We start from the raw sequence: 25,344 nt of genomic DNA, 5'->3' as shown, positions 1-25,344 counted from the left end.
ATAAAAATTATAATGATTAGTTTGAAAAAGTTTTTAATGATTAGTTTGAAAGTGTTTTTGTTTAAGTGATATTTGAGAATGAAATAATATGAAACGAAATAAGATAAAGTGAGATAAGATGGAATGAGACGAGACCAAAACAATTTCTAAACATTATCTTAGTCCGTTAGCTAATCAATTTTCAATGAGTCAATTATAAGCTATTATAATATATAAAGGTAATAATAAACCTCTAATTATTTTATAACTTATTTTATAATTAACCGATGAAAAAATGTCACTTAATTAAAAAGGATTTTAATTTTGACAATTTTTTTTATTTAATATAGAATTATAAAATATTTACAAATTAATTATAAATTTTATAACTTATTTTATAATTAACCAATGAAAACATGTCACTTAATTATTAATTTTGACAATTTTTTTTATTTAATATAGAATTATAAAATAGTTATAAATTAATTATAAATTGATGATTTTCCTTTAATTAAAGTTATCTCTTCAACTTTAATTCGCTAATTTTGTATTAAATTCGCGCAGAATTATGAGTGAAAATTTGTCATACGAGACTCGTCGTTTGCTTGCAACCAAATAATTAAAAAAGAAAAACATAAATGAAACCGAGAAATAAGACACGGGGGAATAAAAAGTAGCGGTGAGTTGAGGTTGATATTGAAACTCAAGTGTAGGGAATCGGCGTTGGCGTGAAGAAAAAACAACAAAAAGGAATGATGGGTTCGGAAGAGGGCCGGCCGGTCAGTACGGCGAGGATTCTGGTGACGTGCTTGATCGTCGGGGTGGTTGTGGGGGTGTCGCTTTTGGGCTTATCGCAACTGCCTCTGGGAGTTCGGAGGAGGAAGAAGAATAAACCCGTACGGGTCTACATGGATGGCTGTTTTGACATGATGCACTACGGCCACTGCAATGCCCTGCGTCAGGCTCGTGCCCTTGGCGACCAATTGGTTGTCGGTGTTGTTAGCGACTCCGAAATCATTGCCAACAAAGGTCCTCCCGTCACCCCTCTTAAAGAAAGGTCCTTGCTTCGATTCTCTTATCCCCAATTTTCATCTTTCTTTATCTGCCTTTTGGATTATATCAATTCAGTTGCTAATGCCGGCTCGAACTAGCAGGACAGATAACATATCATATTTTGCTATTTGCCTAATCTTGTTCTCACGTGTATTGATTTATTTATTTTCATGTTGTTGTAGGATGATTATGGTGAACGCTGTGAAGTGGGTTGACGAGGTTATCCCTGATGCGCCTTATGCCATAACTGAAGATTTCATGAAGAAGCTTTTTGACGAGTACAACATAGACTATATCATCCATGGTGACGATCCATGTGTTCTTCCCGATGGTACTGATGCTTATGCTCTTGCCAAGAAGGCTGGTCGCTATAAGCAAATAAAGCGCACTGAAGGAGTCTCCAGTACAGACATTGTTGGTTAGAATTGTTTCCTATCTTTACTATGCCTTTACTGGTTTTCAGATATACCTATGCTTATAAATTTAGTAAGATTAGTTATAAAAAAAATAAATAAATTTAGTAAGATTAGAAATTCTGATATGGAAGGGAAAAATGCCAATGAATGTGACAAATTGTCAGAAAGCTAAATTTGGAGCACTTGATTATTATGTATTTATTGTGAAGTTATTAGAGACCTTGCTCTCTCATATGTATTAATTGTTATTAGTTATTAGAGACCTTGACCTCTTATACTAATGGATTTGGGATTCTTATTTAGAAGATAAATTCTATATGGAAGCCTTGCATCACACACTTCCACCTAATCAACATTGGATTTGTAATTTTTGCCCTTCTGTCTTAAGGCTCAAATATGTGTGTGTTTAAATAGAAAGACAAAATTGACAAATCACTTATTGGTTAAGTGGAGGTGTGTGGTGTAAGGCTTCCTTGTAGCATTTCTCTATTTAGAAACCATTTGATCTCAGAAGTCTAACCTCGTAAAACCAGTCTAGAGGACATATAGGGCCCATCTTGTTATGAAGTTGGGGCAATAAATACAACTACTACCCATGTTCAGAAGTTTTGTGATCACTAATTATGATCTATTTTTTTATAAGGTAAACTTTATTAATGATAAAATAAGGCAATATCATCTATTTTATGGACTTGTCTAAGAAAAATTCCATATAACATAAGAGACAGATGACCTAATAAAATACCATTGATGCATACTCTCAACCGAAAGGCTACTTGGTTGGCATGTTTCCATGACCTCTTATTATTCAGCATGTGAAGGTGGTTATCCTTCTTTAACCATGCTATAGATGTGACATTAGGTGGTCTCTTGGTTGGAGGTGATGATGTTTTGGTTGTTGTCAATGATGTGGCAGCAGCAAGAGTGGTGTTCGCAACTTGGTGATCAGGGATTGGTAGGGAAATGAGTGGTGGTCTGATATATATTCTTGATATAATGCTCTGGTCTCATGCTTATTATTAAGTTAATTTCTGGTTGAAAAGTGTCCTTATTTTATTTCAAATATGGTAATTAACATTAGTTTTTCTTCTTATTTTCATGATATATGTGCCTTCTCCCATTCCAATGTAAAATATTTGTTTTTAAAATTTTGTTTCAACTGGTTGACTGAATGCCTCATCCTATGCTTGATACTGCTGGATTTACTGCATTTAAGATTTTTCATCTTGTTATTTTGTTTGCAGGCCGTATGCTTCTTTGTGTAAGAGAGAGAGCCATTAATGACAGTCACAACCATTCTTCCTTGCAAAGACAGTTCAGTCATGGTCACAGCCAGAAATTTGAAGATGGTGGCTCTGGAAGTGGAACTCGTGTATCTCATTTTCTGCCAACATCTCGCAGAATTGTTCAATTCTCCAATGGGAAGGTATGTCTTCTGTGTGTGTTGCGTGTCTTTCCGTGTCTTTTTGTTGAATCCTTGATCCTTTTCTTTGATAAGCAAGTAAAATTTTATTGATAATCAAAGCAAGGCATTGGCATTATCACGGTACACAGAGTATACTATTAATACACCTATTAAGAGAGGGGGAATAGGTAAAAAAACTCCTGGGTACTAAAATTGGGAATAGCTGTCAGCCTGTCACACGGTGGTAAAGAGTAGTAAAAAATAAAGCGTTGAGTTCTTCCAATTTCCTTGACATGCCTTTAAAGTTTCACTCATTTCTTTTCCTCCATATGTGCCGCATCAAACAAATTGGAGTTATTTTCCACAAAATTTATGTGTGTGGATTTTCAGATTGCCTTTTTCAGCATGCTAACACATCCACCACCCTTCTCAGCATTATCCATCCTAGCCCATATAGATTGAGGCTGATCTGATGTGTTTTCTATCTTTTACATTGGCTGACATGATTTCTTCTTGTGTTCTTTCCATAAATAAAGTTGGCATGTGGTGCCTTCTTGAAAATGTGCTTGATCTACAGTGCAGCTTGCAAATTGGGGTTTCAAACAGGAAGAATCTACTGTATGTGATAATTGCCGTGTTGTATATGTGTGATAGGTGCTTCTTTGAGTCTTTGGGCCTTTTTTGGCAGTTAAATTCTGGTGGTTTTCCATGAATGTAATTAGCTTCTCACCAATGACAACTTTAAGCAGTACCTTTAAATTATTTCGACTCAAGCGGGATGTGGTGGGAAATACTGGTTGGTAGGCTTAGGATCTGAACCTAAACACATATTAACATGCTTCCTGTGTGTGTGTTTGTGTGAAAGGGAGGGAGGGAGGGAGGGAGGTTTCTTTCTTCATAGGTAAGCTCTAATTTTATATCTAGGCTTCTATTTTCTGGAAAGTATTTTTTGATCAGTAAACATGGTTTATGTTAAGAAATTATGATAAAGAAAATACAAGGTTGCTCCTAAAGTTGTCAGGATTAGCTTTTCTGGACAGAACCAGATTTGTCCAGATCTGGTGTGGTTAGAATGCAGCCCCACGGCTACATGTAGCCTTTGAAGGAGTCCAGAGAATACAAAACCTTCTAGCCTTGTGGCTCTCAACTAAAGATAGAAGTCCTAACATTGACCTGCCCTGAGTCTCTCTTCCCCCCCAACAAATTCTGAGCCACTAGAGAACCATATGTGCTGCAAATCCAAGAACTCGTCGATTGTCTGTTTGCAATCCTCAAAACTCCCTCCATTCCTCTCCATTCATATGTACCACCATACATAGATCGGGACCATCTTCTATATAGTTTCTATTTGAGAATTACCTTGGATGCCTATCCAACTTGCCAGTAAATCAACCACCCTTCGTGGCATCACCCAAAGTAGCCCCACTCAAGCAAAGATATCATTCCATAACCTCATGGCTACTCACATTGCAATAACAAATGGTCCATTTTTTTGATAGGTAATAATAAATTTTATTCCAAGTAAATAGGCATAGCCCAAGTACACAGGAAGTTTAAAAGAGAATACACCTAAATACAAGCTAAAGGAAAACAGAATTAAAATAAAGCATTACAGATATTCATATCCCTCACTAGATTGTTCACCCAAAAATTTAAAGTGCTAAAGAAAAAATCCCTAAATTCCTCCATTGTGCATTCACAATCTTGGAAGCACCTCCCATTTCTCTCAAGCCATAAACACCAAAACAAACACAAAGGAATTATCCTCCATTCAGCTTTATTGCCTCCACATCCCACAGCACCTTTCCAACTAGCCAAGAAATCCACCACATGAAAGGGCATCACCCAAGCAATGCCTACCCTTGCAAATAACTCATTCTACAAAGCAGTCACCATTTCACAATGTAGAAACAAATGGTTAACAGATTCGCCATCTTTTTTACACATGAAGTACCAATCCATCACATATAAACCCATTTTCCTCAAATTATCAGTAGTTAAAACTTTCTTCAGCGACACCAGCTAGCAGAAAAAAGCAACTTTACAAGGCACTCTAGCTTTCCAAATGCATTGCCAGGGGTATGTTTTAATACCATGACTATTTAAAACCTTATAATAGGAATTCACAGAGAAACTGGATTTGTTATCAGTAACAAATGGTCCATGGACTCCTCACTTGCGCATGTAGCACCAATCCAACACAATGATTTGGCGTTTCCTTTGGTTATCTAGGGCGAGGAACTTCCCTAATGAAGCTGTCCATACAAAGAATGAAGCTTTTAGGGTGGTGATGGGTACCAAGGATTTGATTCCTACGGGTTCATATCAGGTGGCCCTAGTCTTCCATATGTTCTTCCATGGGAATGGTTTTTTATTTTATATCATAAGGAACTTGTAGAATGAACGGTGAATCTCTCCTTCTTGGATGGATACCAAAGGATCTTATTAGCTCCCCCCCATTCACTCTACTAGTATACACAAGATTGGAGAAATCAGTAATTGTGTCAATTTTCCATTCTTGTGCAGCTCTAAGAAAGATGACATTCCGTTGAGGGGAGCCACTAGATAGGTCCAGAAGGTTCACAATTGAAGCCTCCTGCCTCCATGCAATACAATAGATCTTTGGGTAAACTTCCTTTAGGGTTCTATCACCACACCGTAAATCATGTCTGAATCTAATTATGGAACCATGCTCGGCAGCAAAGTATATATATCGAGAGAATATTGTCCATTCTCTTCTAATAAGTTTTCAAAGACCCATCCCATGTGGTCCGCTCATCTCATTTGAGCAACATCCTCCTCAATATCCACCATATTTTAGATCTATTTTAGCCCTCTACAAAGCTACCTCTCTTTTTGGTCTCCACAATCACTTACCCAATAAGGCCTTACTGAAAACCAATAAATTCCGAATTCCCAACCCTTCCTCGTGTGTCGGAGTACAAACCATAGCCCAATTCACCAAATGAAACTTGAAGTCTTCATCCATTCTCCCTATAAGAAGTCTCATTGCAATTTCTCTAATCGGTGGGTTACCTTGCATGGTAGTGGAAATAATGATAAGAATTATGTGGGCTAGTTGGAGAGAGTACTTTTTATCAACGTAACTCTACCATCTCTGGACAAGTACATCCTCTTAGAGCTAGCCAATCTATGCTCCATTTTTTCCAACACTACCTCTTTCATGAAAGAATTCGTCTTTAACTAATTCCCTACAATCCTGAAAAAAATTCATAGTGAGCCCATTCGGACATGAAGCTTTGTCACCCGCAATGCTTTTCACCGCCTTACAAATCTCCACCTCCTCGCATGGCCTCTCTTGCCACCTTCTCTATGGTCGAGCAACTCGAAGACAAGACCATCTAGTCTGAGTCTCCAAGAGAATTTTACTGACAGTAGTTGCTCATAATAGTTGGTGATGTGATCTTTGATCTTAGGAGGGTTCGACATGAGCCTCCCATCTACTAACAATGACTCAATTAGATTGTGTCTCCTATGCGAATTAGCCAATCGATGGAAGAACTTGGTGCATATGTCCCCGTCTTTTAACCATTAATCGCTCAATTTTTGTCTCCAGGAAATCTCTTTTATTAAAGCCATCCTTTTAATATCTGAGATCACAAGCTTTTTGCGAACCTTTTCTTCTTCTGAAAGATCACTCTCCTCCTCCACACCCTCCAAACCCTAATTCATCGAAGAGTGACTTTTTCCGGTGTTTCACATTTCCAAATACTTGCTCATTTCAATTCTTCAAATCTTTCTTCAAATCCTTCAACTTAAATGCCAACACATAACTAGGATTGCTCTATATGAGATAGGACAACCACCATTTTCTAACTCTCTCACTGAAGCCTTCCGATTTTAGCCACATGTTCTCAAATTTTAAGTATCTTCTACCTCCATGAATACCTTCACAATCAATGATAATAGGAAAGTGATCCAAACATAGCCTTGGAAGTCATTTCAGGATTATATCTGAAAAATGTGCTTCCCAAGCGGGTGAGATGAGGAATCTATCAATTCTTGATCACGATAGGTGCTTTCGATTGCTAGACCACATGAAGGTGCCACCAAGTAAAGGGATGTCCAAAAGATCTTGCTCATAAATGAAGTAAGAAAAATCTGCCATTGCAGAACTAGAGCTAGGACCATAGTTTTAAATTATGTTCCATTCCGGTATAGCACCCGGTACACTATACATCCTCATTCCATTTTGTTTCAAATTCCAGCTTGTTTAGGCCGGAATTTGCTTGAGTTTGTATGGCATTTTTGTAAATTTTAAATATAGATGACATTCATGTAATTTTAAAATCTAAAAGGCCTTTATATAATTTTAATTTCTTTGTAACTTTAAATATGTCTCTGCATTCTCCCTTTCTTTAGATCTCATTATTTTTAATAATTTCTTAACTCTTATTTTTTTCTGTCTTTTTGAGTGTCTCAACTAAAGTTTGTGATTTTTTAATATTATCTTTTAACATTAATATCTCTACATCTTTTGTTAAATGTTTTCGACTTACATGATATACACTTACATATACATGTATTTATTTGGTTAATTATCAATTTATATATATAACTAATCCTGAAACGGTACATCAGAACACATTGGTAGCAAAATACTCCACTCCTGTGCTTAAACCGGAATGATCACTTAATAGGAATTTAAAACAGTGACTAGGACTCCTGATCATTCGCTTGGGAACCGAGAATCTGATGACTAATATATGATAATGCTACTAATCAAACTTGAAATCATGTCTTTAAGCACTAGGAACCATCATCGGTGAGAATTGTGTATGGAGAGAAAAGCAAAGAGAGAGAGGTGTCTCGGGTTTGTTTAAGAAAAGTTTTTTGATATGAGCATATGGAAACACTTTTAGAAGTTGCTGCACTTAGACGTAAGAAAAATAATTGATTCTCCAACTATTTATCCTTACAAAAAGATCTTTCCTTCAAAGATTCCTTAGAGAGATTGAATTATTTTCAATTATTCCATCCAGGTTTGGAATCCTTCTTGCAAACCCTTGTAACACCCTGTCGGCATATATAGGAATGCTGCTAAGACATGAAACTTTTATCAGGTAAGAGATCCACGCAGTATAAGTTACCTCAAAACTCGTCTTATTTGTCAAAACACTTATTAATGAAGTTTGGAATTTCGCAACACTTGGTCTATGCCTAGCCCACCTGCTCAACATCCACATCATTACCTGGGACATTAAAAACATGAAAACAAAAAAAGAGTCCAATCGCTTACTAACTATGAAAGAAATAAACTTAAAAAATCTTAAAAGCCATAAAGCTCTGAGATTTGGTCTCATCCCCATAAACTACGCCTGGTTTTGCAGCTTTGTCGTCGTAATTTCTTCATCTGGGATGGTGAAAACACAAAACAAATGTGAGCTGAATACTCAACAAGTAACCATATTGCAGAATAGATGTCATAAAAACATACCAACAATTTCTTAGGAAAAAGATTGTGATCATGTTTCTTACTGAGAAGAACGATGAGGGTGAGCTCATGGTCGCTTACTTAGGTTTCAACTACTACAGATTCCTTAGCATGGTCACGAGACCAGGGTTTACTCTGTAGGGGTGGATCCTTCGGACCCTGCCTTGGAGAGATTCCCTAACATATAAAAAATAAAAAAATAAAAAAATAAACTAATTGCTGTTAGTATCTAAGTTGCAGAAAGATTTCTTGGCTTCCCCTGAAATTCTTAATGATGAAAACAGGGAAAAAGGGCAGGGATGTGGGATGGTACAGCAGGGAATATCTCTTGTATACGGTTGTGTATATGGGTCAAGATTTGATGAAGGAAAATCTGCTTTTTCTTTGTCTGGATCTGGCAGCACAAGGCAGATGTGTGTGGGGGCTGATTTTCTTGAGAAAGCTTGGGGCTGGATGAAAAAAGAAGGGGGTGCAGGAAGCCTCTTATTTATAGAGGTTGTGGTTCTGAGGTTTCATTTATTCCTAGTAGGGTTTGGATTCTTAGTTCAGCGAAGAATTCTGGGCAGTAGGGGTGTAAAATTTCAGTCCTGACTGGACTGAAATGGGGCTTGGTCACTTTCGGGAATCGGTCCGGTCTTGGGGTGTGGTTTTTTCACCCTGGACTGGACTGAACTGACCAAATCATAATTATATATATTTTTAAATATTTTTTTATAGAAGTGAATTACGTAATTTTTATCTAACCTATCACCATTGATAATATAAAATGTTAAATATATAATTATTAATATGCTATCAATTAACTAATATATTATATGAATCATGATAAATCATAAATTCATAATTTTATATGCAAAGATACATACTCTAGTATCTGCACCTAATTAAAATAATTAAGTTTGTTTTTTGTAAGATAGCTAAGTTGCAAGTATGAAGTATCTACAGTCAATTACAATTATTCATTAACCATATATAAAATGTTAACCAGACTCTCTATGGAAATTGGTCATTGAAAAGAAATATGGAGGCTTATGGGGAGATTGGTGCACTAGGGAAGTTAGTGGGGCTCATGGAGTTGGATTGTGGAAACACATTAGAAGAGGCTAGGAGGTGTTTAATCGCTTTGTTAAGCTCCAGGTGGGTACAGAAACCAGGATTAAATTCTAGAGCGGCGTGTGGTGTGATAGCAGGGCTTTAAAAGATTTGTATCCCTCACTCTTTCAATTGGCGAGTGTAAAGGATTTATCAGTGGCGGATGCTATGGAGGTGTCGGGGGGACGGATTACTTGGAATATTAATTTCGGTAGCGCAGTTCAGGATTGGGAGATAAGCAACATTGCAGATTTTTACAGTTTTATTTATTCCATAAGAGTAAACAGCTAGCAAGAAGTGTCATGTGGTGGATACCAGCAAGAAAAGGTATTTTCTCGGTTAAGTCTTTCTATAAGGCTCTCAACTCTCGTTTCCCTTGGAGAAAGATCTGGAGTCGCAAGGCACCTCCAAAAGCCTCATTCTTTGTTTGGATAGCCTCCTTGGGTAAGATTCTTACCACTGATAATCTAAGGAAAAGAAGGATCATTATCGCAGACTGGTGTTGCATGTGTAAAGGAGGGGGAGAGTCGGTAAACCATCTTCTATTACATTGCGATGTAGCAAGGACTCTATGGAATGAAGTGTTCGTTCGTTTGGCAATGGTTTGGGTGATGCCAAAAACGGTGGAGGCAGCGTTGGCCTAGCATAAGAGGCAGGCAACCGATTAAAGCTATATGGAAGATGATCCCTATTTGCATCTTGTGGAGTTTGTGGAGGGAGCGCAACGAGCGGACTTTCGAAGACAAGGAAAGATCTGTAGAGGAGCTTAAATTCTTATTTTTTAGAACTTTTTGTAGTTGGGTCATAGCTGTAGATTTTAATGGCATGGCCCTTCGAGATTTTCTTGCCTCTAATGTGCCCACTTAGGTGGGGCATCAGAGTTGTAATTCAGGCATTTGCCATCTTTTATCAATATAATTATTTATTTATCAAAAAATATATATATAAAATGTTAAAATTTTAATATAGGCCATTATGCATAAAACATCATAATAAAATTTGCATAATATTAAGTACTAAGTTAGTAACTATTAACATAATAAATATAATTATAATTAATTATTTTTTTAATGAGTTAGTTACATAATCCACATTAAAGAGCTCACTTAATTTTAATTTTATGATTTTTTGTATTAATTTATTTGCCAAAAAAAGAAAAGAGGAAAAACATGTTCCTAGGTCATATGGATTGAATCGGACTGATAGCTAATAGTCTGGTCCGGAGAAAGGGTGAACCGAAATTTTCAATCCATGACACCCCCCCCCCCCCCCCCCCAACCCCCCCGGCGCCCGCCCAAACACAAAAAAAAAAAAAAACCAGACTGATTACACCCCTATTGGGCACATACCTATTTTTGGTAGTTTCTTGTGGAGATAGAATTCTTAAGTTTTTTGGGAATCTGGCGGATTGTAGTTCTAGGGCTGCCGTGAGTCCATGTTTTTGTCATCATGGGGGTCTTGGCCAGGCATGAGTTGGGTTTTCTAGATTTCTTACTGTGATTAGAAGTTCAAACGTTTAAGGAACAACTTAGCTAGGGTTTTAGGACTAAGGTTGGGCGTTAATTTCGTCATTTAGGCTTCTACTGGGCTGGCAGCTCTTTCGTTGGAGCTTAAGCTAGTATTTTCATGTTCTTGGAGGGCTAGAAGTGTTTCTAATTGGACCTAGGGTTGTCAACAATGGGTTAGGGAGGGTTTATAGGGCTTTTCTTGTTTGTTTCTAGTGTGACCAGGCTTCCTAGCAAGTTTAGGATTCCTAGCATCACTAGGATTTCTTGGTATGTCAGGAACTACATCTCTTTTAGAGTTTTCTCTAAAATTGATGATTATGACAGTCTCCGATCAAGTGGGAATTTTCCCTATAGTGATTCTAGGGCTCAGGAGTTATAAGTTCAAAGACATTCAACAAGTAATCATGGTAACCTGATCGCACAGAGGCTACGAAGGGACTGTAATGGTATCGGTGCAGGAAATGTTTGGGGAAGAAGAAAAGCAGAGGGTGCAGGTGTTTCTGGGGAAGATGTGCTACGAAGGAAATGAAGGGAGGGAGAGAGAGAGAGAGAGGCAGGGTTGGCAAGGGGGCAGTGATGGACAGCTCCTGCGTCTCAGTGGAGTGGGTCCCATAAACAGTGCAAAACCACATGTTTTCTGACTGAGATCAGTTTCTGAGATGAGCTCAATTTGTTTGGATGTTCAAATTCTCTCACCCGTACAAAGTTACCTGAGATCATTTGAGATGACTCAATGCCCCAAACACAACCTAAGTATGGGTAGTTTGGATATGATTGCATCTGATTATATTTATTCTTTTAAGATTTAATAAAGTGATTCATGAACCCATAGGGGTTGGCTTAAGTGGTAAGGGCCTTGGTCTTGGAGGTTATGCTGCCCCAAGGTCTAAAGTTTGAATCTTTGAGTGAAAACAATTTCTAGGAGCCATGTCTCATCAGTGAAAAGCTGTTGATTTACCTAATCCATGTGACGTGGGTGTATTGCATGGGTCTGGGGTTTTTAACAAGGTAAAAGACACGTTGCATTAGCATGGTCTTCCTTGTCATCAAAATAAAGTGATTCATGGTTTTCTTAGATTTATAATATTTATTACTTGATGCTATGGGAAGTGTGAAGAAACACATGTAACCTTGTTGAGAAAGGGGTAGCTAGTTCTTTCTAAGGATGCTGACTTATCCACCGTATTGATAAAAGGATTTTGGTAGATTTATATGGGGAGAGAGGAAGAGTTTTCTTTAGGCATGCCATTGATTCTTTAGGGATGGCACATTGGTAGATTTCTATGGCCGTCAAGTTCTGTTCACCCTTTTTGAAGGAGCTAAATTACTGGTTTCTTTTCTTTTTTTTTTTAAGTAAAAGGAAATTTTATTCAACGAATGTAATAGAGAAACCCATGTACACAGGAAGTATACGAAAGAAACACCTAATTACATTCTAAGAAGTGGAAAAAGAAGACAGAAAATCCTGAGCAGAAGCTCCATCAAGTCCTAAAGCAGAAAACCATTGCAATAAAGAAGATACAAAGAATTTCCAGATTTCCTCCATAGAGCACTCATTATTAAAGCATCGCTTGTTCCTTTCCCACCAAATACACCACATGAGACACAAAGGAACCATCTTCCACACACCGCAGCCACTTGTTTAGAACTACGGAGCCCCATCCATCACGCAAGCAAATCCACTACTTTCATCAGCATGACCCAAACCAGCCCAACTCTACTGAACACACCATCCCACAATGCCTTTGCCACCTCACAGTGCAAAAGTAAAGATCCACAGATTCCCCATGTTTCTTACACATGAAGCACCACTCCATAATAACAAAACCCCACTTTCTCAAGTTATCGATCGTCAAAGTGTTTCCAAGTGAAGCTGTCCATATGAAGAACGCTACTTTGGAAGGCACATGAGACCTCCATATTCGCTTCCATGGAAAAGAAGAACAGCGCTGAACAGTCAACACCTTGTAATTGGACCGAACCGAGAACTTTTTACTTCCCGAATGCTTCCATGTCAATTTATCCCCTCTCGTTACCCGAACCCGCAAGGAATATAGGAAGCTGAAAAAATCAGTCACCCCATCAAACTCCCAGTCCTGTACAGCTTTAGTAAAACCAACATCCCGCTGCAAGATTCCATTGGAATGGACTAACACATCAGAAACAGAAGCAAACCAATGAGCTGCTATACGAAAGATAACTGGAAACATACTAAAAAGAACCCAATCACCACACCAAGTATCAAACCAAAAAGGGATCCTGGAACCCTCACCCACAAAAAAGTTTGTATGTTTAACAAAATTCTCTCATCCCTTTCTAATAAATTTCCAAAGACTCACACCAAAGGTCCTTCTAACCGCCTTAGAACACCCCTCCCCCCACCAAAATCACATCCATATTTCCGGTCTATAGTCTCCCTCCACAACCACTCCCCTTCCAATCTATACCTCCACAGCCATTTCCCCCAACAAGGCCTTGTTAAAACTACTCAAATTTCGGACCCCCAGACCACTGTTTGAAATAGGAGAACAAACTCTATTCCAACTAACAAGGTGGATTTTAGTTTCCTCACCCATTCCTCCCCACAAAAATGTACGAAATAATATTTCAATACGGTTACCCACCCCGACAGGCAAAGGAAATAAAGAAATTTAATAAGTTGGGAAATTCAAAAGGGTAATTTTAATAAGAGTGATTCTACCCCCTATTAAAAATGTACTTATAATAAGTTGGGCTTTGATCACAAGGAAAGAAAGATAATCAATCTTTTCCGGAATCCAAATCCCGTTGAATATTTATAAGAGTTAAATACTTAAATAGTCCCTGTGGTTTGCTCTAAGACAGATTAGTTTTCAAGAATTTTAAACTTTTGATTCCTTGTACTTTCAATTTTGATAAAATTAATCATTCTTTCACTATTCCGTTAGTCAACTGCTAAATGCCAGGTCAACACCAATAAATATTTGACAGGTTGGCATCATATTTTAGAAATTAAAAAAATGCAGAAACAATATAAAAAACAACAGTCATTTAAAAATTAAAAAACAAAAATCTAAACTACAAATTTCAATTACAATGAATATCATTTTTAGGATTGAATTTCAGTTTAAACTTCTACAAATATTTGAACTTCTAAAAATATTTTTAACAAAAGTTTAGGATTTAATTTGAATTAAAAAAAAAGGAAAAAGAAAAAGAAAAGATACAAGTCATAAGAAAAGCATAGTTACTCATAATCCTATCGAAAAAGTGACATGGAGGATTAATGTGATCAAAGTTGAAAGTACAAGGAGTAAAAAGTTCAGAGTTAAAACTTAGGGACTAATTTGTCTTAGAGGCAAACGACATGGACTATTTTAGTATTTAATTCAACTTATAATCCTAGGATGATTATGCCATATAGATTTTTTTTTTTTTTTTGACAAGTAAGAATTATAATTGATCGAAAAAAATAGGCAAAGCCCATGTACACAAGAAGCATACAAAAAAGACACCTAGTTACATTCTAGGAAGCTGAAAAGAAAGCAAAAACTTATGAACATTCCCTCCCTTTAAAGCTATAGCAGAAAGCCATTGAACCAAAGAAAGTACAAAAAAACTCCATAATTCCCCCCTAGCTCTCTCCTTGTTGCTGAAGCATCTCTCATTTCTTTCCATCCATATACACCACAATAAGTACAAAGGGGCCATCCTTCACGTTGCAGCCAGTTGAGGACTCTGATGATGCCTATTCCAGTATGCTAAGAGCTCCGCCACCCTCTTAGGCATAACCCAAGACAGCCCGGCTCTACTAAGTAGGCCATCCCATAACTCCCTTTCCACCTCGCAATGAAGAAGAAGATGGTCAATCGATTCGCCATTGTTCTTGTTCTTACACATAACATCACTCCATTACGACCATCCCCCCGTTTTCTTAAGTTGTCAGCCATCAAAATCTTTCCTAAAGTTGCTGTCCAAGTGAAAAAAAGCAACTTTGGGAGGCATAGGAACTCTCCAAATACCCTTCCATGGAAATGCAATGGGCTGATAATTAGTCAGCACCTTATAGAAAGATTTAACAGAAACTGTTTTACTCCCCGAGGGTTTCCACAACATTCTATCGCTCCCATTGCCTCCTATCCTCCTTGAATAAAGCAAGCTGAAAAAACCTGCTATCCTCAACTTCCCAATCCTGCGCATTTCTAGAAAAGATCATATTCCACACAGAACCATTGGCTCGACACAGCACATCTGAGACAATTTCCAGCCAATCTGAAAACACCTGGAAAAACAGAAGATGTTGCTCTCTCACCACACCACTCGTCAAACCAGAACCTAATTCTTGTACCCTCTCCGACCTCAAAGTTAATATGTGTTGCAAACACCTTCCACCCCTTTTTGATAAATTTCCGAAGACTCACACCATGCGACCCCCTACCCTCCTTGGAACACCCCCCCCCCCCCCCCCCCCCCCCCCAAAAAAAAAAAAAGAAAAAAACAAACCCCAAATACTTCCGACCCACGACCATTCTCCACAATGAAGTCCCTTCCAATTGGAATCTCCACAACCACTTTATGAAAAGTGATCAAGTTATGCACCCCCAAACCTCCCAACTTCTTCGGACTGCACACTTTTTGCCAAGTCACAAGATGAAATTTATTTTCCTCACCCATGCCTCCCCACAAAAAGGCTCTAAATAGCTTTTCAATCCGATTAGCCACCCCCCACCGGTAAGAAATTACGTTGGGAGATTGGAAAGGGTACTTTGGATGAGAGTTACTCTCCCTCCTTTTGAGAGATAAAGCCGCTTCCATCCCGACAACCTTTTCGCTACCTTCTCTAAGACGCCATATAGATTAAGAGTTTTGTTATATACAAGCACAATCGCGTACTAATCTGTGTACCAATACTGATTCATTCATACTTAAAATTTAAATTAACATTGTTTTCAATAAAAATCTACTTTTTGACCAATCACATCACATTGGTGCACAGATTAGTGCACAATTATGCTTGCAACTATATTTTTCCATAGATTAATGGCTCTCTGCTCTGCGCTGTCTTATTTTTTCTTGGTTGTGTCGAGCAATTTATTTTCTTTTGCGTCTTTCGTTTTCTAGGGATCCAAGCTCCGTTGTAATTTCATTGAAATTGTTTTACTTTAAAAGTGTGGATTGTGAAGTCTACCCTGTTATTTTTTTATCTAACTTTTTTTTTATCCTTATTTCAGGGGCCAGGACCGGATGCTCGCATAGTTTATATAGATGGTGCATTTGATCTTTTTCATGCTGGACATGTTGAGGTGCCATCTTGACTTTTTTCTTTACATGTTCAAGCTAAGAAATTCATGGATAGATGGATTAATGGCATTAACTTTTGGATGTACACATTGTGTGTGGGTGTGTGTGTGACAATGGATGACTTTCCTCCCTCTACAATTTTTTTGTTTGTTCTAAAGTGTGTGGCAGCATTTGGCGCTCTTTATTTCTTGATTTCGTTATATTTGTAGCACTAATTATAACTTTTGGGAGATAATCTTGTAGCATATTTGTACTTTCATCTCTCATATATTATATAATTTGTCATGTACAATTTTGTTTTCTTTGTATTTTTTGTTTATTCCTCGTAACTTTGAAGTTTTCCATAAATTTCCTTATAAAAAATATTATATTATTTGTCATAAAAAGAAAAAGTTTTGCATTAACTTCTTTGCTTTATATTCTTTTGGGCCCTTTGGGAGCTGGGTAATAAGATCAATACTGTCAACTACTGTCAAAGAATGGTATAACCTAGAGCAACCAGATGGTACAAACAGCTCCTAAATCCATTAGGAGAAACAGGACGACATAGATAACCTTGTCCTGTACAACATACCACTGCAGTTATGTCCGACACAAATCCTGTGTAATCAGTAATGCTGATTCCTGTCGATTGATTGATCCTTGCTCTTCCTTCAATGTTTGTTCTAATTAATGTCTGAAAAATTCGGAAAACCTTTAGATTTCCGGGTGTTTTACTTTCTTAGTAATGTCTATTTAATGAACACGCTTCCTGTCATAATTTAGATGTTGACTGCTGAAGTAGACAGATAGTGAAGAGAGTAAGACCTTATAAATTGTGTTATTGACCACTTGTTTTGTATAGATCTTGAGGGTTGCTAGGGAGCTTGGAGATTTTCTTCTTGTTGGCATACAAAATGATCAGACCGTCAGGTAGCAAGCTTTCTTTATTGCTGTTTTCCTCTCTTTTTTCTTTCGTGCATTGAAATATAAATGTCTTGCTATATGCATAACTTATATCTGTCTATCTTTTTACCTTTCTATTATTTTCGATTGGGAAGGGTCTTGGAACTCTTTGGTTGATGAAACTTCACTGTTTTTGTTTAAAGGGATATCACATAAGAGATTATTAAGACAACCAAGGGGGATCAGGCCTATACTAGTTAATTATGAAAACGTATAAGTTAGGGGAAATGAATGAACAAAAAATTGAAATTTGAACAAAGTATCTACATGAGGAGCTATTTTCATTTTTGTTTGCTGTAAATATTATAGCCGCTCTTAAACAATGTGATGGCTAAAAGCCCCAATTGTCTATGTCTACGGGTCAATCAATTTTGAGGTTGAGAGAAGGAGCTGCCCCCAAACCTATATCAGAAGAGGAAGCTAAACCTGTGCTGACGAATAACCAACCCCCTTAATTCGTCGATTAAACAGGGAAGGTATAGGTTTGCTATGAATGACCCAGTATCGAATACAGGTAATAATATCAGTCAAGACAACTAGAAAGTAAGAATCCTGAAATATTGAAAAAGAAGAATATAAATGAGCACAAATCCAGTACTAAAGGATTTTAAAGAAGAAATCTTTAAGTTCCACCCCTGTCATCTCTTTATACTCAAAGCTCTGGTCATTTGTTTCTCTCCATATACAACATAACCAACTTTTTTTTAAAGGTAAAATAACATTTTATTGAATCAAATGAATAGGCGTAGCCCAAGTACACACGAAGTATAGAAAGGAAACACCTAGAGAGAGTTAGGTGCTTGAAGGAGATACGAGGAAATTGTTATAGTTCCACTAAAATCAATATAAGATGTCCATAAGAATAACTTATTGAAAATGCGATACCCCATAACAAGTGAGTATAGGTGCTGTATGAGATCCCTGCATTGCTTGGAGTGAATTGCTCTTTACAATGGTTCTAGTGGGGCTCCAATTGTACTATTCACTAGTCTTTTTTGGATTATGGTCCCATATGTGGCTTGGGCCTCTCTTGGGGCGTTACAAATCGTATCAGATCCAATTCCACCCAAAATTGTGGGATTTGACTTGTCCCACCTATGATGGAATGGCGTGATGAGGACTTGGAAATTTAAGTGGGAGGAGATTGTGATACCCCATACTGAGTGGTGAATATAGGTGTATAGGATCTCACATTGCGCTCTTTAAGTGGTTTCAATGGGGCTCTAATTGTACCCTTGACTAGTCATTTTTTGGTTTTGTCCCCGAATGTAGCTTGAGCCTCCCTTGGAGCATTACAGAAAAAATATTCTGAGATCTTCCAAAGAGCATTTCCTATATTAGAAGTACCGATTATTCCTCTCCTACCAAATGCAACACATAAGACACAAGAGAACCATCTTCCATACTGATGCGATTTGGGGATTACCTTGAAGACCTCTTCTGTTGGCAAGGAGATACGCCACCCTCCCAGGCATTATCCATGCTAGTTGGGTTCTGCTGAAAATGTCATCCTATAAGGCCCTGGCCACCTGACAATGAAGTAAGAAATGGTCAGCAGATTCGCCACTTTTTTGCACATACAACACCAATCAACAATAATATTCCGCTGCTTTCTTAAGTTATCCATGGCGACAACTTTCCCAAAGAGAAGCAGCCCAACCAAAGAAAGCAACCTTAAGAGGCACCTTACTCCTGTAGATATGCCCTTCCATTTGTCCCGTCGTGGCCTTGTACAAAGACCGGACAGAGAATTTCCCACTCACGGGATGAATCCAAAGAATCTTATCTGCCACAAAACTACCAGTACTCATAGAGTACAACGGGCTGAAAAATTCTGTAATAGCAATAATCTTCCACAACGCTTTGCTATGTAGACAAGTAAACCTCCCTTTCCAACACGCCAAAATATCCTCCACACCATGAGGCAGAACTCATTCTGACTTGAACAAACATAAAACAGCATTCCAAAGAACACTAGCAACCTCACAGTGCAACACTAGATAGTTTGGTTTATTTATTCGCCATTCACCACAGCTATTCATGCAATACCAATCCATCAGAATAATGTTTATTTTTCTTAAATTGTCCAAGGTAAGTATCTTCCCCAAGGTAGCTGTCCATACAAAAAAATAAGTCACTTTCCAGGGTGCCTTCTTCCGCCAAATAGTCTTCCAGGAGAGTGGATTAATTTCGTGTAGATATATATAGCATGGTATAAAAGGATTTTATATTAAAGACCCCAAGGTTTGAGGGTGCCCAACAGATCTCATAGTCGCCACCCATTGTGAGGCCAACCAATTATGACTGATCTAAGAACGAAGTAATAACCTCCATCTTCCAGTTTTGTGCTGCTGTCATAAAATCCATGATCCATTAGGGAACCTCATTCAAAAAATGCAAGTAATCTGCTACTGAAGCTTCCTTAAAATGAGCAATGTTGAATACTTCCGGGAAGGATGCCTTGAGAGTTTGATTTTCACACCAAACATTTTGACAAAATCTTCAGTGATCTATTGGTAGAGTCCTTATCATTGACTGCATCTCTTGGTAGAATCCTTACCATTGACAATTCAAGAAAACGTGGTCTCATCATTATAGACTGCTGCTTCTTGTGTAAGAAAAACAGGGAATCCGTGGATAATCTATTGTTACATTGTGGGTGGCTCAGTTTTTGTGACGCCCCCTTAATCCCCACGCCCGAACACGGGGAAATTGAGACGTCCGGATGGTGACAACCCGGGTCACCATCCCATCGACGGGTGCCGAGTGTGTGCAAGGCAACAGATGTGTACAGAGAAACACGCAGCGGATAACGAAAGTCATAACTAAGTACCAGACTTTTTCTTAACGTAATACAAGCTGTTTAAAACGTACATAGATAAAATATTACAAAACACAAATACAGTTTTGAACAAATAAAAAGATAGCATCAGCAACCCGGCGGAGCCGCATCCTCGGGCTCAGCCTCCTCCTCTTCGTCCTCTAACTCTGCACCAAAAGCTACGGAACCACGAATGGTACCGCAGGTAAGTAAAACCCAAACACTACCAGATAAAAACACATAAAACTCAAACAAGATGCATGAACCATGCCCAATGCCCAAAGCCCAAAAACACAAGTTTTCCACACACGCCAAAAACCCTTTTGGCCCAAAAACACATCCTTTTCGAAAAACACGCCAAAAATCACATTTGGCCGCCAAAAGTCCATTTGGCCCAATATCTCGTCGGAAGTCCATCCGGCCCAATATCTCGCCAGAAGTCCATCTGGCCCACGCCAAAAGTCCCATTTGGCCTCATAAACCATTATCCAATTTTTACCGTATGCACCATGACCTCCCCTAGGGGTCATCCGCACACCCTGGCTCCAGTGTCACACCGTAGAGTACCACCACGCATGTGACACCTAACGAGCGATGCCCAGTTCCGCGCCCCGCGCGTGCGTAGCCAAGCATCCTCTAGCCCTCGCCAGCGAAGGGCCACGGAGTCGGTGAGTAGGGCGATGCCCGGTTCCGCGCCCGGCGCGTTTGTAGCCAAGCATCCCCTAGCCCCGCTCCCGTCATCTCTCTCGACAACTCAGGGGACATCACTCAGTTTATTCCGCTCCCGAGTGACCAGAGGAGCTCCACCGAGATAATAACCCATCCCGGCTTGGGCTCGTGATACACACGCACCCGTAATACACTTACGCCAATACACAGGCTTTTCACACATGAACAAAAACACACGTGCATGCACCATGAAATGCCATATCAATGCATAATAAAATAACCAACCAACATAAATCAATTAAACAGACAACTCCGTCCTCCATCCATCCGACCCCCGAAACTCCTCGGACTCAGTCCGGAATCAACAACCAACAACAGTAAATAATTGAATGAGCAATATATATTAAAATCTGAAAATAGGGTTTGGAAAATACTTACAGCGCTATACGGCAATTTTAGAAAACAAGCGGCGTTGCAAACGGCGGAAAAACAACGTCACAATGAAAATTCACTGTGGCCGTGGGTTTGAAAAACCCACTTTTGAACGGGGACAAACTAGGACACGAGATTGATAGGGAATGGTCTAGGGATGGTTGTGAAGCTATTGGAAGTGACGAACGGCCGTGGGTGGCGGCGGAATGGCCGGATTACCCAAAACGGAAACTAAGCTCGTAGGAGCTGTTCCGGTGGTCGTTGGAGGCCGGAAATAGGTGGGTTAGGACGGCAAGGAGTCGGTGATGAAGTGGTGAAGAAATGGTGGCCGGAGGTGGAGCGACGGCGGCGGATCGGAGCAAAATCCGTGCGCCCTTCTTGGAGCTTTTCCGGCCAAACGGCCGGCCGGTTGGGGGTGGGTTTTGGAGGGGTGGTGCACCGGAGGGAGAGGAAGATAATGGGACCGGTGGGAGGCCGAACGGTGGCCGGACGGCGGCGGTAGGGTAGAGAGAAGGTGACGCCGGCGTGAGGGAGAGGGAGGAGAGAGAGAGAGAGCACGGGGGGGGGGTTCGGTTGAGCGGGAGAGGAAAAGAAAGAAAAAAAAGACAAAGAAGAAAAAAAAAGAAAAAGAAAGGAAAAAGAAAAGAAGGGAAAAAGAAAAAGAAAAAAGAGAAAAAGGAAAAAGATGTGAAAAGAGATGAGGTCCAATCCTGACTCCGGGAAAACGAAACAAACCGCCGAAAAAGATTAAAACCACAAAACAACTTAAAGAAATAAAACACAACATCAAATAAATTAAATTAAATTAAAACCCAATTTTTAAAACGCAAATAAATTAAAATAAAATAACTGATATATTAAATAAAATAAAAACAATTATTTCAGCGAAAATACACTTAAAAGCGGGTCATCACAGTTTTTGTGGAATGAGATTCTTTAACCAGACCGGTGTGGCATGGATTATGCCAAGAAGAGTTATGGATCATTGTATTGTGTGGTGTTTGTACATGGAGAGAAATAATAGGTTTTTTGAAGATCAGGAGCGTGCATTGGATGAGCTGCAGAGTTTCTTTTTTAATTCACTATTTTCTTGGGCTTCAGTCATTATTTATAATGGGGACAGTTCTCATAATTTGCTTGTATCAATCACTAGTGCGTAGTGGTATTTAGGCATATTCTGTGTATACTCCCTGTTTACTTGGGCCACGCCTTTTTCTATTTATAAAGTTTTACTTTTATTTATTAAAAAAAATTGTTTTATCAGATAATAGTTTGATTCAGCATTTTCTAAAAGGAAAATTTCAGATGTTCTATGCACACACACTCGTGTATACATAAAGCCAAATATCTATATAACTTAACCAGTTGGTATATCTGCCTTTGTTGTGCAATGACTCGGCAGTGCTACTAGGGGAACACATCGCCCTATAATGAATCTTCATGAAAGAAGTTTAAGTGTTTTGGCTTGCCGCTATGTAGATGAGGTGATTATTGGTGCTCCATGGGAGGTGTCAAGAGACATGGTTAGTTCATCTTTCTAGCTTATTGCTGTCACTTTAATTCTCCATAATGTACTTTATAGCTTTCATTCTTTTGCTGCAGTAAATTGCTGTGTCAAGGTTATATTGGTTTCCAACTCTCACTGTAGCTCTGGTTTAGAAAAATAACTTGTGTAAAAGATGTTCAGTGAAAATTGTCTTTTGCTGTGTGGTGGAAAACTGATCTGAAAATCTTTTTTTTTTTTTCTTTAATTACTTGTGGTGATAACTTGATGAATACTATAAACAAAGTATTTATAAATTTAACACCCCCTCCCCCAAAAAAGAGGACGATAAGTGCGTGATAAAGTTGCAATATGAATCGTTTAATTGAACTCTTAACTCAAAAGAAGAGGAGGATTATGTTGTAGATTTCCTCGCCCATGAAGGTGAGGTCGTTGATTTAAGACTTACCTGGTGCCTGTCTAATTTACCATAAAAAAATAAAAGTATCTTAAATTCTCAGATTATTTGTGATTTCTGGATGATTCAAGCGGAACATGCTCTGTCTCTCTGTCTGTCTGTCTGTCTGTCTCTCTCTCTCTCTCTCTCTCTCTCTCTCTGTTTTTTATGTTTTCTCTCTAAGTCACTAGTTATTGAGGTCTAGAAATCTTTTTGTAGTTCTCGTATGTTTCTTTTTTGTTTTCTGGTCGCATTATAGTTGCTGAGCTCGTTTCTTAATGGACTTGGCTAAAATGTCCACTCTGCTGAGCTGATTTTTGCGTGCAGATCACTACCTTTAACATCTCATTGGTTGTTCATGGAACAGTAGCAGAGAATAATGACTTTCAGAAGGTAAGCTGTAAGATTAGTTGCTAGTGGTGATACTCTTGACCAAAGTAGCAACTTTTATGATGTGCAGTCCATCTTATATGAAATCATTTTTTTTTTTTTTTCCCTGAAAAGAGGGTTACCTTATAATCTTATTAAAATCCTCAGTTATGGCGAATGAATATTTTGGTTACAACCAACAAACTTTGGAAGGTTATGTAACAAGAAGTCCTTCCAAGATAAAAGGATAGAAAACAAAGCAAATAACACTGAAGCAAAGGTATAAAACAATACAGATAAGCTACATGGGATGCGAAACTTTGGCATATTTAAAATGCGTGGTAGAGACTTTGGCAGCTTCTCCGGATAAAAGAAGGAAGCAGTCACCTGTATGCTATAACCATCATTATGGAAGTGTATACTTTTGTTGGTTACATACATATTTTTCACCTTACAGGAAAAAGACAACCCCTATGCTGTTCCCATCAGTATGGGCATCTTTAAAATTTTGGAGAGTCCTCTGGATATCACCACCACCACTATAATTCGGAGGATCGTATCAAACCATGAAGCCTACCAGGTTCTTCTATTTCTAAACACTGCAACTTTTCAATGTGTGATCAAAATTTCAACCCTACTATATCGATCAAATTATCAGAGATTTGCAAGGTATATGAACTACAATCAAAATTAAAATTAAAATTTTGGAGGGGTGAGAAGCATGACTTTTAGGATGCCTGAAATAGCAGCATATAATAGAACTACAGAGATCATCTAGAATGTTTTTGTAGCTGATCTGCTTTGTCTTTTTGGTTCTCATCTAAGGGATGCATGCTTTTCTTTCTTCACTGCAGAAACGCAACGAGAAAAAGGCAGACAGTGAGAAAAGGTATTATGAGGGTAAAACTCATGTGTCTGGTGACTGATTGACGCCGGATCGTCTCGGGCACATACATGGCCAGGCGATTAATTGCGTTGGGCTATATTTTCTTCAGTTATTGTTAACGAAAGATTAATAAAATTTTCCCAGTTCTAACATCACTGATGAGGGTTTGCCATAGTGTCGTACTGATTCATAATTTCAAGATATCATGTGATTGCTGAATTAGCCTTGTCAGGGATTTTATATTTATGTGTATTGATTTTGACTAAACTCAAATTTGATACAAGGTCTAGTATAAAATTATTCAAGGAGGTGGCGCTACGGTTAGAGTACTTTCTTGGAGTTGGTCGTGGATGCAATCAATTTTTCGTGGGGACGCAGATTTTGTATTTGTGTATTGCCACCTCGCAAATGAAAAGGAGTCTTCTCTCACACAGCATAAAAAGGGTTTTTATTTATTTTTTATTGGTTTGTCTATCTTGTAGAAAGGATTTTCTTAATGATTATATTCATTAGGATAAATAGCGAATAGTATTAGGAAGGAATTTGGTATCTATATTATAAAGTAAAAAATAACACCATAAAATTTATTTTATTAAGTTTACACAAGTTGGGTCATACTTTGTACAAGTATTTTTTAGTCGATCAACATTTATATTTACGAAAAATTCACTCAATAAACTAATCGATCTGAATTCGGGTTTTAAAAAGTCGATCTCGAGCAACTTTTTGAGTAGTGTTGTTTATTTACGCAAAATTTCATTCATCATGTTGTTGTTATCTCCTTTATTGGACTAGTAATTTTACAAGCAGATTCAATCATGATATCTAGGTTTAATATAGTTCTCCCAATAAGGAGACCTAACCAGTTCTAACATTTTAGTTCCCAATCGAAGTAAAATATGTCCAAGCTCTTATCTCTTTTTAATCAATTTATTTCTATAATCATATGATGTGGCATGAATTGATTAAAAAGTTATTTGTTATGTTTTACTTGTTCAACAATCATCTGATGCCACATCACGAAAAGTAGAGAGGATGAAAATTAAAAGAATGATGAGCAGCATTTTTCTGTCTAATTTTTGCCACACTGCCTT

General features: G+C 38.2%; 1 protein-coding gene across 1 annotated transcript; it reads left to right on the top strand.

The window, feature by feature from the left end:
- Positions 1–641: 641 nt before the first annotated feature.
- On the top strand, positions 642–24,579 carry LOC122279874 (ethanolamine-phosphate cytidylyltransferase). Its single transcript, XM_043090761.1, has 9 exons — positions 642–1,036; positions 1,215–1,450; positions 2,693–2,874; positions 16,119–16,190; positions 17,033–17,100; positions 22,458–22,578; positions 23,323–23,388; positions 23,822–23,944; positions 24,219–24,579. Exons 1-9 carry the CDS (start codon positions 732–734, stop codon positions 24,288–24,290), a joined length of 1,245 nt encoding a protein of 414 aa, XP_042946695.1. The 5' UTR covers positions 642–731; the 3' UTR covers positions 24,291–24,579.
- The last annotated feature ends 765 nt before the right edge of the window (positions 24,580–25,344 follow it).

The sequence above is a fragment of the Carya illinoinensis genome, chromosome 10, assembly GCF_018687715.1.
Source record: "Carya illinoinensis cultivar Pawnee chromosome 10, C.illinoinensisPawnee_v1, whole genome shotgun sequence".
NCBI lineage: Eukaryota > Viridiplantae > Streptophyta > Magnoliopsida > Fagales > Juglandaceae > Carya > Carya illinoinensis.
The sequence above is the reverse complement of the archived record's forward strand: the minus strand, read 5'-3'. Positions and strand labels throughout refer to the sequence as shown.

What these genes read in the sequence shown, in the direction of transcription:
- LOC122279874 (XM_043090761.1), top strand. Translation starts at nt 732, where the DNA reads ATGATGGGTTCGGAAGAGGGCCGGCCGGTCAGTACGGCGAGGATTCTG. An exon ending in GTCACCCCTCTTAAAGAAAG is followed by an intron (nt 1,037 to 1,214) that starts GTCCTTGCTTCG and finishes ATGTTGTTGTAG; the next exon opens with GATGATTATGGTGAACGCTG. An exon ending in TTCAATTCTCCAATGGGAAG is followed by an intron (nt 2,875 to 16,118) that starts GTATGTCTTCTG and finishes TCCTTATTTCAG; the next exon opens with GGGCCAGGACCGGATGCTCG.